This window comes from Pecten maximus, unplaced genomic scaffold (genome assembly GCF_902652985.1).
Source record: "Pecten maximus unplaced genomic scaffold, xPecMax1.1, whole genome shotgun sequence".
NCBI lineage: Eukaryota > Metazoa > Mollusca > Bivalvia > Pectinida > Pectinidae > Pecten > Pecten maximus.
This window is the reverse complement of record NW_022979666.1, coordinates 1,541-24,734: the sequence shown is the minus strand read 5'-3', so window position 1 is coordinate 24,734 and position 23,194 is coordinate 1,541. Positions and strand designations below refer to the sequence as shown.

Here is a 23,194-nt window from a genome sequence, read left to right as displayed (position 1 = left end):
CATGTTTACAAACATAATTGTGTTAACAACGAAATGTTATGGGATGAATAAGCAAATAATTCTGTACATGTATGTGAAATTTCAATGAATACTGCAGTATGCACTGAAAAGTCATAAAAAATCATTGAAAATGATAGGCCTACTTTTACAAAATGCATGAAATGTACTGTACCTTCAAGTTTCGTTGGTGTTTACTACTCTCTTCGTGCTTTCTATAAGAATCTTTTCTTTTAGTGGAAAACTTGCATATCACGCAAGAAAAAGGTCGCTTTTTAGCTGCGTTGATCATGTAAACAAGTCGTTCGTCGTCTGCCATGTTTGATTTTTGACAGATACGCGTCTTGAATGTTTTGATCAAACCTTTGGTGCAAAGCGTCTAAATGATAACGTTTGTTTTTGATGCGGCGCGCGTGCTATCTGTCAAAAGACGCTGGGCGATTGTGACAACACTAAGCCTAATGGAATATTCTCAGGTAAGCAAATATTATCCATATAAGCAGTTTTACTAATGCTGATCCCATTTACCACTTTTCACGAAATGGTGTAGGCCTATTTATATCTAGTAGGTCAAAATTAAGTGAACGGCACATTATTGAACATGATATGCCTTCGAGATCAGACCAGAGTACCGGACCCGGGACAGTCACAGCGTAGGCCTATTTGTAATACGTTACTGTTCAAGTCGAATTAAAGATGAATTAGAAAAGCCATACGGTATTGTATAAGTTCACTTTTTACTCCAATCTCGACAATTTTCCGTTATAAAACCTCATTTATCACAGTAGCTGTCGTCTGCCTCTAGGTTTGATGACGTCACGATTAAGGTTATAAATAGTAGCTCAAAAAAACCCAACCTGTCGAGATGTATGTCAACAACGTCGGCAATTTATCGGAGCTCGAGGTTCAAGATTTAATAGTTAGCTAGCGTTCATGGAAGAGAGATCTAGTTTGAAGTTGTAGAGAGTTAGGTTAAAAGTTGAGAGTTTGGATTTTTGGTCTTACTTGCCATAAGTCTTTCCATTTTTTTTATTTTGCTATTAGATTCTATATTCTATTATAATAATTCTTTGTTCTTCCAATTTTTTTCTTTGAATTTTCCTGACTTTATCTAAAAATTTTGTACACTTAGGCCTATAGGGAATTGTTTCCCGTTTCATCTCATAATATTTTCACTGTTTTCCGATGTGTATGACCAGAGAAATCACAATTTATTTACAAAATCTAATTTTGACGTTTATCAGCTGTTTATATATTTTGGTAACGTCATATAGATTTCTATATACTGTAGAGCAATGGCGTCACACGGAAATTATCAGTGTAGATAAATACAAAACGGGGAAAAAATAAAATAAATATGAGAAGAAACTATGGATATTTCTTCCCAACATGACCAAATATGGTCAAAATCCGTTCATAAACAAAGTCATGAAAATTCATTCAAAAAATGTGGAAATACAAAGAATATATATTTAAAGCAAAAGAAGAAAAATTGAAACACTTTTGGCACGTTACTGTATATATATATATAAAGTTAATTGATCTCTATTAACTTAAGTGCACCTCAGCTCAGGCTTACAATGTATCTCGGTCAGGCCAAAGTTACACAAGTCAAGTCGGCTCATCATTACATATGCTTTCATTTTGACCAATATGGTATCTTCAATGTAATAAACTGATAAAAGAAATTAAATTGAATACCATAAAAATTAACAAAGTGTCCAAAAACTCACTAGCATGAAATCAAAACAGTATATATCGGCTAACTTTTGCTAATCATAGATAATAAATACTATATTCATAATGTTTATTGAAATTAAATAAAATTGATGACATCACAATAGCAAATGTTGCAGTCTTATAACAACATTTGCCTTCACTATTCATTACAATGGAAGGATGCAGAGAAAATGAAGAATTATATAAAAAAAATGTAATTATTAGTGAAATTAAAAAACATATACAGTAGATTCTAGTAAACCAAGACTTATCCTGCAATTCATTCCAAGTCTTTACCATGAATTTAGTATTATAATTACTGATGAAATGAACACACCTCTGCAGAATTCAAGTTTACTAATATTAAACTTTTATATACCTTTAAAGGATTCAGCTCCGTTGTTCGAGGACCAAGATTCTCAAGATGTGGGTGTGCGTGCAAGTATTGCAGCAGCCCCTTGCAGAGGTTGCGAGGAAAATAAAATCCTCTTACAGCAGATATGTAAGTATGTTTAAATCAATACAGCTGATAAATGGAAAGTTCTGCATACACTTAACATGTAATTTAAGTTAATTATCATAATATACATTTACGGCCCTGTTGGTAGGGTGATATATGAAGGTTTGTCTACCTGAATTAGTCATACTCCCCCGAGGGTGAAGCCAGAGGGGAATATGACTACTGAGGGTAGACAAACCTTAATTCATATCACCCTACCAACAAGGCCATAAATGTAGGGCCTCACAGTGAAGACTGAGTCATAATTGTTTATTATACAGAGGAAAAAAAACAAGCATTAAGTGAAGTTCGATCAACAACCTCAATAGACTTTTATAATAACATTTTTCAACAATTATGAAAAAGACTTTTAGATCACAACTTTTTTTAGAAGTTCATAAAATTTTGAGTTTTTATCTAGTATTTTTCAAAGAACGACAACTCTTGCGAGAATCAGAGGGAGGGTCAGCATGGGGGCACGCGCTGCCGTGGTATATGATATTTTATTTTACCTTGCTCACGCAGTGCCGTGGGATATTATACAATTATGGCCCTCTGTGTCGGGATATATCCAGAATTATGTCCCTGGGAAGGGTTATTTTCCCGAGGGTCATAATAGTTTTATTATACCGAAAAAAAACCCACAATAAATTGAATTCAAAGATTCTGGGCTGTTGTTGAAAAGATCGATCGCACGATCTGTTTCGATACAATATGCTTGTAAATTTAGCTTGAAGAGCATATTTTGTGGCATTTTTGGTGTTTAAAGCATCCTTGCTGTCCAATATCGCTGTTATTTCTACTTCTGTTGATCGGCCAAATCGTGATGACACTGCCATTTCAAAAGCCTGTGTTGTTGTTTGTGTTTTTGGAACCAGACGACAACAAACGCAAAAGAGTTCCACTGCCCGACTTCCGATGCAGGCGCGTTCGATGACGAAGGGTTATTCATCGGGCGGAGGGGTTATACACCGGGGTATAATACTCTGCTGCCATGGTTACATGGTTATTCGACAGGTTATACCCCGGCAACGGCATTTGTCGGGGGATATTTGATTTATAAAATGTCAGGTGATATGTTTTCGTCCAATGAAAAGAATTCTAACAAAAGTGAGGTATAATAAGAAGTTTTATACCACAGCCACGTTTCGGCTAATCACAGACACTTATAAACACAAGGTATAATAATCAAATTTATCTAATTATATAAATGGCCATCTGGCCTCATACATGTACAATCCAAGTCCACATTGTACTGGAATAAATTAATACATTTTCCTGTTTAAGGTTTATTATATATTTGAGTCATACTGTATTAGGATGTTTCGAGAGTACAGTGCTCAGCTGATATACACTATATATACACCTAAGTACATGAACATAAAGACTATATGTGCCCCACAATCCTATGGCTATGTGCATTGATTAGGTTGCCCTATTACTAGCGTGAGCTGTAGGGAATTCCAAATTTGCTTCAGCTCTGTCAGTAGAGCATCAGGCTGGAGAGCCAAGGGTTGCGGGTTCGAGCCCTAGCGATAGCACTATCTATATAATTATCCCTTTTCCCCACCTGTTCACTACAAATAATCAGATACATAATATAGGGTCCACACTGTGTAACATTCATTCAATCAATAGGCTAGAAAACAACCAACCTTCACGCGGTTAAAAGCAAATATAGACTAAGAGCCAGATAAATTGATACAAAAATAACACAGAGCAACTTACATGTACATACTTGTCTTCAGTCTTTAATAATCATGCATCTTTGGGAGAAGTTCTGTAGCTGGCCTCATTTTTATTGTGTAGGTATATGTAATACTAACAAACGCGGAAGACGCACTCAGAACGCCAAGGGATGGGTAGTACTAATACAATGAGAAATCAGTAATACTAATCAATCACATTGATAGATTTATGAGTGAGAATGAAAGTAAACAAGTTTTCCAAATAAAAGAGACAAATTTTGATTTATTGTTTCTCAATTCAATACTGGGCCCTTCGACCCAGGCCAATTATTCCTTAATTATGCTGCTGAAAAAAATGTTCTGGTTAAGACACAGTTAAACATTTATTGATATTAATTAACAATTGCCATTTGTATTTTTCAGTACAGGAACTGAGGGAACTGAGAAAAATCACCTCAAAGCCCACATTAAGGGAAAGTGCAGCCACTTTCAGTGTGGAGAAATCATCGTTAGAGGTTAGTAAACTGATAGAATCATAATTATAATAATAACAATAATTCGAGGTTCTTATATATATACGCTTTAATTTTATCACTTCCTTAAAGGTCGTCTCAAAGCGGTTCACAAATTATTATCCATGCTTATAGGGCCTTCGCAACCAGCCAGTATGTTCTCAACTCCCTGGGGGAGCATACAACCGGTGCTGCCATTTCGATGCTTATAGCTAGCATTCTACAATTTCTAGCACTACCTTAACACGTAGTCATTTGCAGCTGAGTAGACTGGAACAAGTGGAGTAAAGTATCTTGCTGAAGGATACAATACGAGTGCCGGGGCCGGGACTCTAACTCACAACCTTTCGGTCACAAGCCCGGCGTCCTACCACTAGACCACCGCACCTCCATTATATACCCGTCATTGGTATATGAGTCCTACTAGTAATGATACAATGTACACACATATATATATTCATACATTTACAGTCTACACTGACATTCACTCGATAACCAATGTCCCTGACAAACTCGAGTTATCTTCTCATATCTATACTTGAGAGCTCCCTTTCTGTGACGTCAACATAATTCAAGGCACAATTGTGTGATACGATTGACATCATCAGTTATCAAATAATTTCTGTAAATTTCATATACAAATGATTTGCATTTCTGCAATGTTCTTTATGACTTCCAGTACATTTATGTTATCAACTAAACACAATATAAAAGGTTAAGCTTTAAATATACCTATATCGATACCCTGTATCAGTTTAACTTCTCCAAGCAATATCCAAAAAATAATGATATACTGTGTAAAATTAGAGACATTTATATCAGACCAATTAATCCCTGGTATATACATGTATATATTTTTCACTATATATAAAACAAACTATTAAATAGCAAAGAAATGAGAATTAAAGCTCAATTGTATCATGATCTTAAATATGTTCAAGTCATATACTATATACATATATTGCAGAATTGATAATTAATACATTGTGTTTAATGCATTTAATGAACTTTTTATAGAAAATTTCAACATATTGAATTTCAGAAACCATTGACTGAATACATAAAACAAAGATTCAGAACTTATCCTTTCATACAAGATACAGATGAAGAATTGTTGGTAAGTATAACAGTACCAGGCTAAAATAAACAACAACAAAACAGCTACATCAAAGAGAGTGTTGTTTGGTTGTAGTAACACAGTTATAATCAATTAAGCCAACAAGCATTTGATGAATTGTCATTAGTCCCCTGCCAGTGAGGGGTTAAAAAGTTTCTTAAGGTCAAGGTCAATGTCAAGGTCACTGTTTTTTAAAATAGATGTTAGTTGATATTGTCAATTACATCAATTATATAATTCTAATATATGAACTGGTAAACATTTCATTATGACATTATGAAGGAAAGCTTCTCATAATACAACAAGAAATATACTTACCTGAGTATAAGGTCATCTAATCAAAGGTGAAGGTCAAATTTTGTACCTTTTTACTGCTTAATATTCAACTGTTGGTCACAATTGAATAAGGTATCAGCTGACCAGTGCTCAAGTTTGTGGGGTTAATGGCCAAGGTCAAATGTTATTTTTCAATATTCCAATCTAGTTAAAATTTGAAGTTAATTATTAGTAATGTATAAACATCATTTATTGATGTTTCATTCACTTAGGTCCATCTATTTATACATGAGACAGTGCATAAATTGATTCATATGCTCTTCTTTTTAGATGAAAATCAAAGGTTTGTCTACTTCTTTTCCAAATAAAGAAGTAGTAAAAAGTGCATGTAAAAAGTACTGCTCCAGGAAGATGGTTGACTTCAGAAGTCAGACAAAGGCCAAGGTACTACTAAAATGTATAAAAAGTTGAAAGTTAAAACAAATATACTTTACATATAAAGGATGGTATATGTATTACAGTAGTGGTTTTTGTCCTTGTGAGCTTTATTGAAAACCACATTAACGTGCTTTCTGAGGCAATGTCACATTAACATTAAGTTGAAATAGGTGCTTTCTGAGCCAATGTAAAAAATTGTTGACGTATAGGCAAACATGGAACCAAAAGGACATCAGGCTAATGTCCGATGGTTTTGACTGCATCTATTTATGCAATTAATGTTTTAGCAAATGTTGTTACAGTCCTATGTTTACATTTGCTCTGCATTTCCCATGGACACAATGATAAGAGGCAGTTGCTGTCATATCACCTATAACACCCAGTGCCTCAGGCTATAACACTATAACAAGCCTAGCAGGCTTTATTTAGTTTGTCATCAATAGCAATGTGTGTTATAAGACCATAACAACTTTTGCTGAAATATTCATTGCTTAAATAACACACATTGCTATTAATGACCAACTTAATAAAGCATGATAGCTTAATAGTTGCTAAAACCTTCATTACTTATATTTTGAAAGAATTATTGTGCTTTATTTAGTTATTTTGAACAGTTTTTGAAAAGCAAATCAAGTGTAGACTACAATGAAATTGATGACATCACAATAGAGATTAATGACGTCATAATAGCAACTTTTGTTACAGTCTTATAACAATATTTCTCACAATGTATAACAATGGAAGGATGCAGAGCAAATGTAAACATATAACTGTGAAAATAGTCAATATTAACACTGAGTTTATGGGAAGCCATCATACAATATGTAAATATTTTTAACAACATTTTTAGGTCACCTGAGACAAAGTCTCAAGTGACCTATTCTAATCCCCTTTTGTCCGTCGTCATGCGTCGTGCGTCCGTAAACAATTTACATTTTCGACTTCTTCTCCAAAACCTCTAACCAAATTCAATGAAATTTGGCTGGAAGCTTCTATGGCTAAAGGTCAACCAAAATTGTGAATTATAAGGTCCCCCCCCCCCCCGCCCTGGGGCCTGAGGGGCGGGGCTAAAATGGGTCAAATTGACTAAAATTTCAAAAATCTTCTTCTCTACTCTCAGATATGGTGGAATCAAATACTCTTCATAAATGGAAGGGTCTTAAGGTGCTTTACCAAAATTGTGAATTTCATGACCCTTGGGTCTCATGTTTGCCCCTGGGGAGGGGGTAAAATTTACTATAGTTTATATAGGGAAATCACATTTTTGACTCCAATTTGTTTGATTTCAATTGGAATTCTTTCTAACTTGGTTCACATTATCAGCATGGGAAGAAAGTTTGATGACATGCACATGTTGGCCCTGACTGACCCCTAGGGGCTGATAGGTGGGGCCAAAAAGGGTCAATTAAATTAACTGAAATATTTCAAATCTCAGGTGACCGTTAAGGCCCTTTGGGCCTCTTGTCTACTTTGATGTCATCAATTTCATTGTTGTCAAAGCTTGATTTCGGGTTCAAAAATTGCTCAAAGTAAGTGAATTGACTTTTGCTGTATTTCTTCATAGCATTAATATTAAGTTTAAAGCACTTTTTAGGTAAGTAAAGTAAAGACCAGGAATAGAAATGCTCAAACCCAAAACTATCATTACTAATACCTCGTTAAAATGTAGTGATGCTAATCATAAAAGTACTCTGTTTTCCACTTTTGTTTCAGTTGCTCAGCAAAGAGGGTGTGGATCCGGCAGAGATGTCATTAGGAGGATTGGAAAACTATCTGTTTAAGAAGTTTGGGGAGGCGAGGAGATTAACAATGTGCCTTGTAAGTATCAGTGGTCAGTTTTGAGAGTTGGAAAAATTACTAGTACAAAATCTTCAAGAAACATATCCTCTGTAACCTACTTAATGAAATGATACTTTAAATGATAAGAATCAGAATTGTTATTCAAGAACCAGAATTAGAAACCACCAGTCAAGATATTGGCTTACTTGTGGCTTCCTTGGGAGGACTCAAACAAAGTAGTTAATTAAAAAATACCTTGATCGTGATCCTTTAATTAAGATTACAGGGCCCCTGGTCAAACCTCCATGTGTTCTTTGAAATGTTTTTAACAGGCATAGATAAAACTTTAAGGTTACAAGTGAGAGGTTAAGACCAAGTAAGCAATAAAGGCCCATGGGCCTCTTGTTGTCATAATGAAATACAATTTATTGATCATGAAATATATTTACAGTTTCAACTGTGTTTGACTCTATAACCTTTGTTGGACCCATTATCATTATCACCGGATAACTGTAATCAAACACGTGCCAAATTTCTATGACGTCGACAACAATACATGTGGGCGAAGGCAGCTATCCAAATCCTTCAGTTTGAATCACAATTGTGTGATGTCACCAACAATAAGCATGGGCGGAGCAAACAACGACTCATTCTGTTACATTTATTGAACCATTCTCACGTTTATTAGTTTTGAAATGAAATCTGTGTCCGAAAATGGGACTATAATGAACAAAATAGTTACGAACATTTCACAGAAAGATACTGTAAATATAAGAATTAACTTTCTATTTTGTTTAGGTTATCGGGGGATAACTACAATGAAACACGGGTAAATTATACATAACCGGCTACGTCGGTTTATTGAATTTACCCGTGTTCCATTGTAGTCATCACCCGATAACCTAAACAAAATAGAAAGTTAATCCTTAAATAAAAGTGTGATATATCACAAAAATAAATGAAGTTATAAGCAATAACAATATTAGTTTTCATTCGGTTCATAGGGTATATACCAAAAAAATGTGTGCCCTTTACATAAATAGCATATAACTCACAAAAACATTGTAATCACTCCTTAAATATACATATGGATCAGTATGCCAGCTCATGATCAGGTTGTAATATTGCATGTGTACGGGACAGTATTATATAGTGAGCCAGACAGTGTCTTTTAAACATATATATCTCTACAAGATGAATTAAGTTTGAGTGTGTATATTCTTTATGTATTTCAGAGATGTTATTGCCATGAACAGCGGTTATGGAGGAGGCCAGCTGGTAGTCAGAGGACCAAGGACTTAGACTTTTGGGGGGGGTTCAGAGTGTTTATGGAGAGGGTTATAAGTAAGGAAGAGAGTGGGAAGTGGGAGAGAATGAAAACGAGGGAGGAAGGGAGAATTGAAAGGTATGTGAATGTAAGTGCATAAGAGGATTGGTGAGAGCTAGCTAGAGAATTTCAAAATTGAACATTAATAAAACAATATAATCATATATTCCATTTCTGTTTGTTTTATATATGCAGTCTTGTTCCAACACGGTAAGTTTACCCTTGGTTTGGTTTATTTAGTTTAACGTCCTATTAACAGCCAGGGTCATTTAAGGACGTGCCAGGTTTTGGAGGTGGAGGAAAGCCGGAGTGCCCAGAGAAAAACCACCGACCTACAGTCAGTACCTGGCAACTGCCCCACGTGGGATTCGAACTCACAACCCAGAGATGGAGGGCTAGTGGCAGAATGTCGGAACACCTTAACCACTCGGCCCCGAATTTACCCTTGGAAAATATTCCAGAAATAGGCAAACGAGACACTAATGATGATTCACCTTGACTGTTTTATTTACATACCGTATGTATAAAAGGTTAAAACGAGAAAAGGTTGATCATTTAGTGCCTCCTTTGGCTATATACTCGTATAATAAGCAAAGTAAAGGGATGTACAAAGTTTAAAACTGATAAGAATTATCTCTCTTCAGCATTCTATAGCTGTTGATGTCAATTATTTCATTGTTCAGGGATGACAATTGAGCAGCAACACGTCCAGATCGATGCAGAAGGATTCATCATGCATCATTCATTATTTTTACATGCTAAATTTTCCAGGTGAAATTCACGTGAATTTCACGTGAAATTCACGTGAAATTCATGTGAATTTCACGTGAAAAAAAACAGCATATAAAAATCAAATGGACAAAAATTTCACGTGAAATTCACGTGAAATTCATGTGAAATTCACGTGAAATTCACGTGAAATTCACGTGAAAAATTTCACGTGAAATTCACTTTTTTACCGCTTTTCACGTGAAATTCACGTGAAATTTTTCACGTGAATTTCACGTGAAATTCACGTGAAATTCACGTGAAGACATATTGCCTGTGTATATATATACGTGTATACGTGTACTTTTAGGCCCTTGTGGAATCAGCTCCCGAGTATCACTGACAGATGTCGCCCTGGAGGAGGGAATGATTCTGTCCGATGGTAGGTTTTCTTAATCTTCATATTCTCTAACTTATACAGTTTAACTCTTAGACTATTGTTGTTTGTAAACTATATACCGTAAATGTGCGCATATAGTGTACACACTCTTGTGTATAGCGTGCAGGTACGTTTTTGAGGTTTATTTTCAAAGGGGGGGGGGGGGGGAATGGATTTTTTTTTTATTTTTTTCTAATGTTTAACTTTAACTGCATGGTAGCTGAAAACGCCAGTGTCAGACAATAGAAATTTGTAACAAAACCACATTACAACCTTTAATTCAACTCATTGTTCAGATTATATTAAGACATGTTGTGAAAGATGACTGAATATACAATGTAATGTAATCATTATCTATATTGCCTACAATGGCAGGTGTACAGTCTACGATCACATGAGTGAGGTACATAAATACATCTGTGTACAAGCTTGACCAGGTGTAGACTACCCTGATAGTGGTCACGCACAGCAGAAGCATCACCTTCAGGACGAGCTCACATAAACACCTTCGTTTGGAGAAGTCAGTTCGTCACATTCATTCATAACAGACATATTGGTTTGATAGGTTTACATTACACTGCGATAGGCCTAATCTGCTCGCAAATTCGAGCTAAAGAAGTTTTCTGCAATTTCAATCAGATTTTCACTATATCCTTTTTTATTTCAGAGCCAGGTTATTATGAAGATGGACAATTTGGAGTGAGAATTGAAAACCTAGTTTTTGTTAAAAAGGCAAAAACCGAGGTAACATCAGTTTTGTTAACATTAAAAATTTGTAATCATGTCAGAGCCTAAAGTTATGATAATGTAGTTTGATAAATTATAGGAAATTCTACATAATGTTTTGACAGCAAAGAGATGTTTGGGTTTCACTGAATGTTTAATTCAAATGGCACAATATATATGCGAGATTCTCAGAAACTGACATGTATGAAATTGGCTATTTATTATACAAATTCTTTTAGAAGTTAACTTTTATGAAATGGATTATAAATCACTTCAGAAACTTTTATGAAATGGATTATAAATCACTTCAGAAGGAACATTTGCAATATTTGATGTATATCTAAACATTGTTTTTTTTCAGTACAATTTTAGAGAGAAGGGTTTCTTAACCTTTGAACCCTTGACCTTGGTGCCTATCCAGACAAAGATGATCTGTCCATCTCTGCTGAGTGAGAGGGAGGTAGGTTAAATAGAGGTCAGAGATTAGATACAGATTCAATATATATACTAGGTTAATCAAACTTATAAACAAAAGATATGAATTAGGTCAAGGTCATATTAAATGCCAAGGTCTTATAATTTTGTTATGACCTCTGAATGCTGAAGGTCAAAATTTCTTTTGTACGTGTTTGATACATACTAATTATATACCTGTCAAAAAGTGTGCAAAATCAAAAAAATGGGGTTATGGGGAATACTTGTTTTACTGGAATACCCTGCTATTATCTGTATTTAATATAAAGATATTTTCTATAATCAAGTTTGGATGGAATTTCTACCCTCTAAAAAGGCCAGAAGGCCAACACATCAAAAAATTAATTTGAAGTAGTAGGTGGGCTTGAGGACAGTGAAATAGCATTATAGGCTCACCTTGTCCAAAGGACCAAGGTGGGCTTACATGTATGCCTTGCCTCCGTCGTCTGTTTGTTAGACAGTCTGTTTAACGAAAAAACATCTTCTTCTTAGAATACTGATTGGAATTTAACCTAATTTGACTGGAAGCATCTGTAAGTGGTTAGGATTAAAAAAAAGCTACAAATAGTGGTCAAATCCAACCAGGTGAGCAATACAGGGACGGTGGGCCTCTTGTGGGTATGAATCAGCTTATTACCAGACATGGATTTATTACGGGATAAATATGGTACCAATTAAAAATGTCATTAATAACCTGCCTATAGGTACAAGAAAGTGTAAATAACACTTTAATATGTACTTATCAAAGAACACAGTGACCAATATATATAGATAAAGTATGTATAACCAACAGGTGGAATGGCTGAACACCTACCACAGTAAAGTCCGCGATGAAGTGGGTAGTGAGTTGAGGCGACAGGGTAAGCAGGCAGCCCTCGACTGGATGATGAGAGAAACGGAGCCACTCGGCTGAGACCGTATCACGCTCCACATGTGTAACACGACAACAGTCTAATATGGGTCCAGTGCTAAATCAGGTCTCGATTCTGTGTTTATACGAGTAAGGATCTGGAATAATGTAGACAGGGAAATGTTTTGGTTTGAGAATTTTTATGTCAGCTGATATCAGGATTTGTTTACCCGTAAGTAAATCTTACATCACAAACATTCTAAAAATGAAAGATTTGAGAATTTTTCTCAGTTTGAGTTCCTGTATCGATGGATGCTATGGATATTTTTCGTATGTAAATCTAGTACAAATGAAGTGATTATTTACATATATGTACAGCTGAATGTTTGTATTGTGAGGTGATGAACGTCGCCAGTCCCTGATTTTATAACAATTTACAATTTTGTTTGTAATTATATATTTAGGTAAATTCTGAAACTTTCTGCTGTGTCTATGTAACCTGTATGACAATGTATGTCCACAGGTAGCTTACATTTCATTACTTATTGGAATATCATATCATGCCCTAACGTTAAATCATTTACATTTCTCGGATTATAAGGATTATACTAGATACACTTCATGAAAAAAATCACTTCATGATCTGAATGCTGTGAAATATTGTGTGTCGAATCAGGAGATCTGCATAATACAGCTGTTCCACCATTCTAGGATGCATAGGTGATGCTAGGGACATCACACAGCTGTTTCCTTGTTTGAGGACTCATCAGTGATGCTAGGGACATCACACAGCTGTTTCCTTGTTTGAGGACTCATCAGTGATGCTAGGGACATCACACAGCTGTTTCGTCGCTCTAGGACTTGTCAGTGATGCTAGGAACATCACACAGCTGTTCCACCCTTCTAGGACACATCAGTGATGCTAGGGACATCACACAGCTGTTCCACCCTTCTAGGACTCGTCGGTGATGCGATGGATAAAACTACTTGTCAAAACAGAGTTATGTTCCCTGATCATATAACAATGGCGGTGTGTGTGATATAAAGTGGTTACCTGATGTCCATTTGACCTCAAAGAAAAAACAAAAACAAATCATTAATTTTTGGCCTTTGATATCTACTGCCTGATGTTTTCCATGCCTTGTAGCTGTTGATATTTACATCCATGTTGTTGGTGTTACATGTGGGTAGTGATGAGTGTGAGGTATACAAGATTGTTTACATGTTTATTCAGTGTCAAATGATGAAGTTTGGTTAAGTAACACACACAGTGACAAGTTTTTTTCTGTTACCCGTGCTAAAGAACTGTGATGTAATCAGAGGCTGTGTTACTTAAATTTGGTGAATTTTTTTTTAATTTCATGTAAAAATTGTAATTCTTTACTTTATTACTGTAGTTTTGTAAAAAAAAATAATAAATTATACATAATTATCACATGTCGGAAAAAGGCATTGTTTTTTATTGACTGGTGATGCAGGGTGTGATATAAATACAGTACTGTACACATAGGGCCTTAATTAGACCACCAAATATCAGAGGTCACCTTCATACAGTACTGTACACATAGGGCCTTAGACCACCAAATATCAGAGGTCACCTTCATACAGTACTGTACACATAGGGCCTTAGACCACCAAATATCAGAGGTCACCTTCATACAGTACTGTACACATAGGGCCTTAGACCACCAAATATCAGAGGTCACCTTCATACAGTACTGTACACATAGGGTCTTAGACCACCAAATATCAGAGGTCACCTTCATACAGTACTGTACACATAGGGCCTTAGACCACCAAATATCAGAGGTCACCTTCATACAGTACTGTACACATAGGGTCCTTAGACCACCAAATATCAGAGGTCACCTTCATACAGTACTGTACACATAGGGTCCTTAGACCACCAAATATCAGAGGTCACCTTCATACAGTACTGTACACATAGGGCCTTAGACCACCAAATATCAGAGGTCACCTTCATACAGTACTGTACACATAGGGTCTTAGACCACCAAATATCAGAGGTCACCTTCATACAGTACTGTACACATAGGGCCTTAGACCACCAAATATCAGAGGTCACCTTCATACAGTACTGTACACATAGGGCCTTAGACCACCAAATATCAGAGGTCACCTTCATACAGTACTGTACACATAGGGCCTTAGACCACCAAATATCAGAGGCAGCTTCATACAGTACTGTACACATAAGGCCTTAGACCACCAAATATCAGAGGTCACCTTCATACAGTACTGTACACATAGGGCCTTAGACCACCAAATATCGGAGATCACCCTCATATAGTACTGTACACACAGGACCAACAAATATTGGAGGTCACCTTCATACAGTACTGTACACATAGGGCCTTAGACCACCAAATATCAGAGGTCGCCTCTATACAGTACTGTACACATAGGGTCTTGGACCACCAAATATCAGAGGTCGCCTCTAGTCTCGTGAAAAAAAAAATCATTCACAAAAATGAAATTTACAGAAAAGCAAACAAATATATTTAATCTGACAATCAATAAGTTTTTGTCCAAGAATTTGTACATTGAATTCTTTTGGTGAAAGTCATCTCCTTTGGCAACCCCATGCTACATGGTCTGTCTAAAAATGTACTCGGTGAGACATTTAGGAATGTCTCCAGTTACTGTGAAACAAATGGGAATGTCAAACACTGTCATCAATGAATAATTAAACACAATGTCGTCATTAACCCAAACCCACATACTGTACAGAAGTCATTATGACGAGCGAATGCTGGCATATTCTACACTATAAACATACTTCAATATATCAATAAGAGCTCTATACAAAAATTCTTTGTCGCTGAAATATATACTGTAATCCTTGTGGTTTGCTTAGCTATATATCTATCTTAATGAAAAAATATTTCTAATGAATCATCTTAAACAAAAACAAACATTCAATATTTTCAGCAATATAAACAAATAGCATCGAATAATAAGGTCTCTGGATCTATGGAAATGGTTTCTAGACAATTGAATAAAGAGGTCCCTGTATCCATGGAAATTGTTACTGGACCATTGAATACTAAAAACAAGGTCCCTGTATCCATGGAAATTGTTTCTGGACCATTGAATAACGAGACCTCTGTATCCATGGAAGCTTTTTCGTAATCATAGAATAACAAGGACCGGTATGTTTTGTATAACACATTTAAATAATTGAAGTTCTACACTGAATTACATGTATTTCAAATTCTTTAATTTTCAATTGAAGCAAAAAAACAAAGAGAAAATAACAACTACATTATGTAAATTTGTTTCCTGTATACAGTTTAAATTACATGCAATCATCAGTAACGAGCGTTTACACAAATCAAACAAAATTCTTGTAAATTTCCTTAAGCATGCAAAGTCAAGAGAAAAAAAGGAAATATACGAATTCGAACAAAATGAACGATAATTGATCAATAGGTAAAAACAGTAGGTTACAAAATAAGGCTTGCAATGACTTTATGTTATCGTCCTGGAATATATATGAACAATAAAACAGGATTTAACAATGGTTAAAAATAATAGGTATTTTTGTACAACAACACGCCTGGATACATTACAGACAAATACAAATGTAATTAAATATTTTCATAATTAACTTCATTTAAATCCGATACGTATGACAAAAAATACTGCATACTTAACACAGAAAGGTAAAGGTGAGGTATTTCTTACCAAGGTCAAGGTCAAACTTTATAATGCTGAGGTACTACCAAGGTGAAGGTCGTGAGCTTTTAATAAGGTTATAACAATGACGCATTAATCAATGTCAAGGCCAAGATGGTGATTTACTACCAAGGTGAAGGACGAAAAATGTACTTTGGTGTATAATCAAGGCCATAGTCAAAAGGCGATGAACCGCCAAGGTGAAGGACATACATTGACGATTTCTCAAAGTCAAGGTCATGTATAATTGCTTCCTGTATGAGATGTTCTAAACCTGCTTTTCTGTTATAAACCATGTCTATTTTAGTCTAGATGTGTATTTTTGATTTGCGTAGATCATAATGGTCTATTTATATGTCGCTGATTAGGACATTTCATAAACTCGAGAGCAGCTGAAATTGAAATTGCACACCGCCCAGAATAACTGATGATAGTTCCCGAATGTATTTTAAAAGTGACCAGCCAATGGCTTTGAACAGAGGATGAATTTCATTATTGTAAAGATTATGTCTTAAGAATCAGAACATCGGAACTGGTAAACTGGTAAACCTACTGACAATTAAACCCACATGTAGCTTCATGTCATAATAAGGAACCGGGTGTACCGGTCAACACTAATCTGTAACATATTCATACAACAACCCATCATATATATTAATGAAAAATGATCAATTAAAAATCCACAAAAAAATAACGTTTTTACAGTATACTGTCAAAGATGTTTACTTGGTATTTTGAAAATATACATATTATTGATGTCGTTTCCGATCATTGGAATGTAGAGCATTTCGTTGTTATAGAAATACAAAGATTACAATTTTCTGGAATTCTTATCACATTATAAATTAAATAATTTAATTTCCCAATTTTGTATTTTCCTAAATCAGAAACTAATATTAGTCAGATCACACAGTGCTTATCAAAAATATAAATATGTCTTCGAACTTTGCCTGTGTTCACGTTGACTATTTTTATTCGACTTAAACATGAACATATAAATAAACGGGGGAAAAGCATAAGTGGGACCCTCATATCAAAATTAAATCCATATACATGTATACTGTAGGGCTTTGCTTCAATGTAACAAGGGACATAACTCCGGCAGCCTCCAGTATATCACGTTACACGCTTCAATCGCATCGGAGATTTTCCGAAGATTACCGACCATTTTTTCCGAGATTGTAAAGAACGCCAAATTTGGGTATGAAATGCTCGCTGTTATAATATACAGTGTTCTTTCATTGTAAGGACATAAAAATATTTTTGTTTGTGACTCATATTATAATAACAACATTTCTGTATTTAATCACGGACTTGACCAACTATTCGAACAGTACACAAAGTCGGTACAGTTTTCTGTTACCACAGAAATGAAACGCATTTAACGTTAACCCTATCAATGCTTTTTATTCATTTACTATTTCGTCAGAAAAGCCAGATATAATGCCGAGATAGCTTTCTTTACCAAACATGCGTTACTATTCAAAACATGTATAGCAGGTTTTATTTATGCCATAAGAATAGGATTATGAATAAATTTTCCGCTTCGTACATTTTGTAAAGTACACGTAACAGTTTTCTGGCTGCAGAAATTGTACCAGCATGTGTGTCGCTAGTAAACATGGATGGAATTACTGAACCATAAAAATCAATATCAACATCAAACGGCATCTCGCACGAGAGGAGAACGCCGGGACTATCGACTATCGTTATAAAGGACCCGTGTGACTATACAGGAAAAAAAGTCGTCACGTTGGCTTCCATAAAATATCTACACAATTAACATCACACAATGTCGATCAAATTCACTAGAGCGATTAGAAAAGTCATGCAACAGAGATTTTAAGTTGATCTGGTACAAGGAAGCTAAGTATCACAGGGACTTGACAGAAATTCCCATCCCACGGTCTGAATAAGATATTTGCATGTTTAATAGACATATATTGACCGCGGGGTTGAGACGATGTGTCAAGATCCTGTGCGTTTTACTACATTTTTTTCTGGACAGGATATCGGAACCGCCCGATGTCCTCACAAAGCCAGTAGAAGCTATTCGTGTCATCTTTTTATTCATCATGACAAATATGATGGGTTTTAAATGTCTAGATTTTTTTTTTTTTTTTTTTGACAGAGCACGTAATTCATATGTGAAGATTTAAATTCCAATAACATTTCAAGGTTTAATAATTATAGACAACCATCTATATAAGATTTCGTGTAACAGACTTCACTATATTTATATGGTGAACACAAGCTAAATTCTCGTGCTTATGATATCGAGATTCGTTGCCACATCCATCGATATCGGTGATAAAAATGACTCTATTTCGCAGCACAAAACAAATAATCCTCGGACGTGTTAACTACGTGTAGAGAAGATGGAAATTATATGTCGTTAACTCGGCCGCACACACTGTCAGGAAAACTACTTTCAGTTTCACCGTAGTGACGTCATTGGGATGTGGATTATTACTTTAATTAACGCCATTTAAGATTTCTTTTCTTCATTTTAAGTGCTGTCGTGATTGTGTCATTGGCCAAAACACTTAACCTCAATTGCGCATGCTCTGTCAAGATAGCACGTGGCCTCCCATATGTTATTCAGTGAGGTGGCCACCAAATACTACAAGGTGACCCCGTCTAAAAATGACCTCAATTGCGTATGCTCTGTCCAGACAGCACGTGGTCTCCTATATATTGTTCAGTGAGGTAGTCACCAGCTACTACAAGGTGACCACGTCTCAAAATGGCCCTGACAGTTCATGGAATGATAAACCTGCAAGCAAGCTTCCTTTATTTGAGAATATCGTATATAATATTAGGGAGACAATGCGACTTTCTATGCTTGTCAGATGTTTACAATACGCTGGATTCCGTCTGCAATCCTGATATAAATGTCAGAATGTTCGACCTGACATTATTATTTACAGTCAATGATCTTTTGTTTTGATCTGGTGTAACAATTAGTCATTTACATGTTTATCGGAATAAATGGTCTTTTCGGATGCCAGAATAAATTGTGTATATTTATAAGCAAAATGTCATTTCATATATATCAAAACATGTGACATTTGTGGTAATATATTGAGTTTCGGGATTTTTAGAGTTTTGCAGAAACATGTGATATCTTAGGTGAAACAAAGCCTCGTTCTGGAACCTTAAGGAGTTCAACAGAAAGAAAGTTATCTGTCCTGGAAGGAAGAAGATAAAATGTAGGAGATTTTTCAGTTTTAGAAAAGATTTCAGAAAGAATGCAAACATTTTGAACTTGTATGAACTGAAAAATATGTACACGGCATTAAATTTACCTTACTATTTTGAAAGTAGCTGATTCTAAACATGCATGAATTCAATTGACAAATAAATTCAATTTGGAGGTCAGATGCATGGCGTATTGGATAGCGTGCTCGGCTTTTACTAAGACGGCCGGGGTCCCTCCGCAACAAGGAGGGTTTTCTGCGGGTATTCCGGTTTTCGCCAAGGGTAATTCCCCTGCGAGTTTCCATCCAGACCAACAAGGTGCAATGTCATTTTTTCATTTATTTTTTTTCATAAATTGTTGTAAAAATGAATTTCACTAACAATTAAATTGAGTACTAGAAGCTATACAAGACAATGGTACATATGGTAAATGAAAAAAAAAATGATAGGTTTAACAAGAATGCACAACAAATTGACTAGAATATACAAGTTGGAAAGTACCAAATTTTGCCAAACAATAATATTTTGTTGCTGGTTAAACACATATTAATCAAGGGACTTTATATAAAGAAGATTAATTAATGAAAAAGAATTAAAATAATTACTTATAAATTCTTCCTAACATCAGTCAATTATACGCTGCCTCATAAGAAATAACATGAAAAAGCAAGATAAGTTTAAATGTGGAGGGAATCTCCCGTAAAACACTTTTATCTCAAAAAGTTAGCACATGTACAGTAGCATCATTGTACCTTGAAAAGGAAAGTATTACTTAACACTGAACTTAAACCGAGAAAATGTCCTCGTTTAAAATAACATATTCAAAATATATTTTTGTTCAGAAAGAGAAACTGATTTGAATACGTTGTTTATTTTACCAAGAAAACAATGAAAACGAGGGGGAAACATGCATTGTACACAGAAAATTGTGAAATCTTAGAAAAAAGATGCTGACAGAAGCACCAAAGCTTAAACGTTTGTTTAAAGTAAAGGTAAAGATTCTACCGGATCCCATAGACTAGATGGTGGTTACAATAATTTTGATTTTTATCTATCTATACCCTGATTTGATTTATATTAAGTTTAAAACAAATCTTGTCGTCCCAACCGTTAGAGCTGAGATGTGACAAATGTACAATGATTTACGTTGCGTGTAAAACTAAGAGGACTGTGATAAAAAGCGGATTTATGAGGTCGGCCCTATTAAAGGGAGATAATTTCAAGGCAGGTCAAGGTCATTGTATTGCAATTATTCAAGGCCACAGACATGACATTTTGTCATAAAAATGGAATTATTAAAGAACAATAGATGAACTTTGGAAATTTCGTTTGTCAATAACCTCAAAATGGTAAATTGAAAAATACTAATTTCACTTTAAAATTAGATTTGCATAATGTGAATATCATTAAAAATGATTATAAAATTATCATGGTGTAATTAAGTGTAACATTAAAAAGTTCAAATTACAAAATGTGTCAAGGACAAATCATAATTCGGATTTCCAGATCTTTGTATTCCAAAGCCGCAATGAATGACGTCAGCATTTGTATCACGTGTTCGAATTTACTTTCATAAATCGAAAGGTCAAAGGGTGAAATTCTTCTTCCGCGAACACAACCTGGATACAGTTTAGGCTATAGCGTACTCTTATCACTTTAGGTTTGAACACGTCATAAAGCAAAATACGTCACAGTGCCAATGTCGCGTGACCACATCACAGTTTCAATGCCAGTGTTAAGGACATTGTGTCAACCTTCACAAGGTCAAAGGTTCATTGTTCAATGTGACCTCCACGTAGGCAGATTTTGATGTTGATGCAGAGGTAGGATGAATGATTGCATGGCTTGACAGGAATTGGCTAGCCGTGTCCCATTGGTTACTCCAGAACCACAACAGACCAATTGTCTTTGTTCCAATGTTCAGTCCTTTACCGAACCGCTGTTGGCAGGCAATCCTTGTTGCTGACGCCAACAGGCCAGACGATGTCCATACCAGATCTGAAATAGACAACAACATTACATAATACGTGTACACATGTATGTTCATGAAAGGGTGAATGCTGAATGCTGGTTAGCGCATAACATGCATTGGTGGTATCTAATCAACCAAACCTTTCGAATATACTTTACCATATTCAGTTATAATTTTATATACAGTTATTTCAAATGAGGCTAGGACTTTTTTTATGGATTGTTTCATCTTTTTCCCTTGTCACATGCCTGAGACTATATGACGCAGATATTGATCCTAAGTTTATCTCGTCATCAGACGCCTGAGACCATATATCTCACAGATATTGATTCAGTTTTATCACCCTCATCAAACACCTGATAATATTGCATCACGCAAATATTGATCCCGACTTCATCTCCCTTATCAAACGCCTGGGCCATAAGTCATATAATGCTGATGTGTTTATCTCCCTCATCATGATCAAACGCCTGAGACTACATCACGCAAATATTGATCATGTGTTTATCTCCCTCATCAAACCCCTCAGACTGTATCCACCCTACTTATCTCCCCTCATCAAACGCCTGAGACGTTATCTAGGCTACTTAATTATCTCCCTCATCAAACGCCTGAGACACCCATCACAGATATATGCAGACCCTGCACCTATTGACGCCCGGTGTCATCAATACACGGATTAAACTCTGGAAAGTTTAAAGTTGATTCGCCCTGGTGACGACGATGGATTTGGTGAGACGCTGGCCAGGTTTTATTACAATGGGAAGTCATTTTATGCCGCTGAGTTTGACGTGAAGCCAAAACTACGTGACCACTCCGTTCATTTTTCCAGTATAATTCGCGGAAATAGTATGGGAACTAACGACACCAGGTGTTCCCTCAAGTACTCTAAATAAATCATAGAAAATCATCTATGATTGTCAACACGACCTATAGAGTGTACACCTGTTAGGGGCGACAGGTACAGACCACACATACAACGTATATATATATACTAGTATACAAACAATGTACATATAAACAAAAGTGTAACAAAAGGTGGGAAATGTAGCGTCCATGTTGTGACTTCCATCTCAAGAAGGACACACAACCTGACCATTGGCGTTTAGCCCGGTCCTTCATCCAACGAGGAATTCCACCATGTACCACCTCAGGGACTTGAGAAAATGACCGAATTTTAATCTCCCCCCCCCCCCCCCCCCCCCCCCCCCCCCAGAAAAAAAAGTCTCAAAATTTTCTATACTGTAGACTGTTACAAATTCTCAAGTCCTGTGTGAACCACCATATTTGGTATATGGGTATAAATGTAGACAGAGGCAATGAATAAATCGAGACTCGAACCCGGAACTTTCGGAATATTGAAGAACACTCTGTAAACTAGTTGATCTAAATTTGTACATGTCCAGTTCCGCGAAACACACATACACAATTCACACAATTTCAACCAAACCGGAAATAGTTATCATATTTTTTGTTTGGACCTAAAGAGTGTAGCCTAATTATATGTTAAAGGGAAACCATTGTATGCTGAAGGAAACATTAATTATAATAAAAGTGGTTCAAAATTATCCACGACAGCCGATAAGTCCCACCAGTAACAAATAACAACATTTGCGATGTCCCGTAAATAATCATTCCGAGTGGTAAATAATTCCACTTAATTGCCGACACACCGGAAGTGATACATTTAATGTCCTGTGAGCATGGCAAGTGACAGTTGGAAATGTCGCCTCGTCTGTTGTAATGTACCAGGTCCACTGACCATATCGTCAC

General features: G+C 35.7%; 2 protein-coding genes and 1 long non-coding RNA gene across 5 annotated transcripts; 2 read left to right on the top strand and 1 right to left on the bottom strand.

Annotated features, from left to right (window-relative positions):
* Positions 1–269: 269 nt before the first annotated feature.
* LOC117319117 lies at positions 270–10,162 on the top strand. Of its 3 annotated transcripts, none has more exons than XM_033873965.1 (7): positions 270–473; positions 2,104–2,218; positions 4,327–4,418; positions 5,458–5,532; positions 6,139–6,252; positions 7,960–8,064; positions 9,261–10,162. In XM_033873965.1, the coding sequence occupies exons 1-7, from the start codon at positions 381–383 to the stop codon at positions 9,450–9,452; spliced, it is 786 nt and encodes a 261-aa protein (XP_033729856.1). In that variant the 5' UTR covers positions 270–380; the 3' UTR covers positions 9,453–10,162. The 3 variants fall into 3 exon arrangements, with proteins under 3 accessions (XP_033729856.1, XP_033729857.1, XP_033729858.1); XM_033873966.1 differs by having other exon boundaries at positions 287–901; XM_033873967.1 differs by lacking the exons at positions 270–473; positions 2,104–2,218 and adding an exon at positions 2,921–3,286.
* Positions 10,163–10,401: 239 nt separating this feature from the next.
* On the top strand, positions 10,402–13,986 carry LOC117319114 (xaa-Pro aminopeptidase 1-like). The gene is made up of 4 exons (XM_033873964.1): positions 10,402–10,502; positions 11,167–11,243; positions 11,587–11,685; positions 12,493–13,986. The coding sequence occupies exons 1-4, from the start codon at positions 10,487–10,489 to the stop codon at positions 12,610–12,612; spliced, it is 312 nt and encodes a 103-aa protein (XP_033729855.1). The 5' UTR covers positions 10,402–10,486; the 3' UTR covers positions 12,613–13,986.
* LOC117319115 lies at positions 12,880–22,229 on the bottom strand. The gene is made up of 2 exons (XR_004530611.1): positions 14,898–22,229; positions 12,880–14,796 (listed from the first exon to the last, which is right to left on the bottom strand). It is a non-coding gene; the product is annotated as an uncharacterized LOC117319115 (long non-coding RNA).
* Between the last annotated feature and the right edge of the window lie 965 nt (positions 22,230–23,194).

Bases quoted from the DNA above. Each gene is read 5' to 3' on its own strand.
- LOC117319117 (XM_033873965.1), top strand. From the start codon at position 381: ATGATAACGTTTGTTTTTGATGCGGCGCGCGTGCTATCTGTCAAAAGA. The intron at 5,533-6,138 runs GTAAGTATAACA...TCTTCTTTTTAG, and splicing joins ATACAGATGAAGAATTGTTG to ATGAAAATCAAAGGTTTGTC. The intron at 8,065-9,260 runs GTAAGTATCAGT...TATGTATTTCAG, and splicing joins GGAGATTAACAATGTGCCTT to AGATGTTATTGCCATGAACA.
- LOC117319114 (XM_033873964.1), top strand. The intron at 11,244-11,586 runs GTAACATCAGTT...GTTTTTTTTCAG, and splicing joins TTAAAAAGGCAAAAACCGAG to TACAATTTTAGAGAGAAGGG. The intron at 11,686-12,492 runs GTAGGTTAAATA...TATAACCAACAG, and splicing joins CTCTGCTGAGTGAGAGGGAG to GTGGAATGGCTGAACACCTA.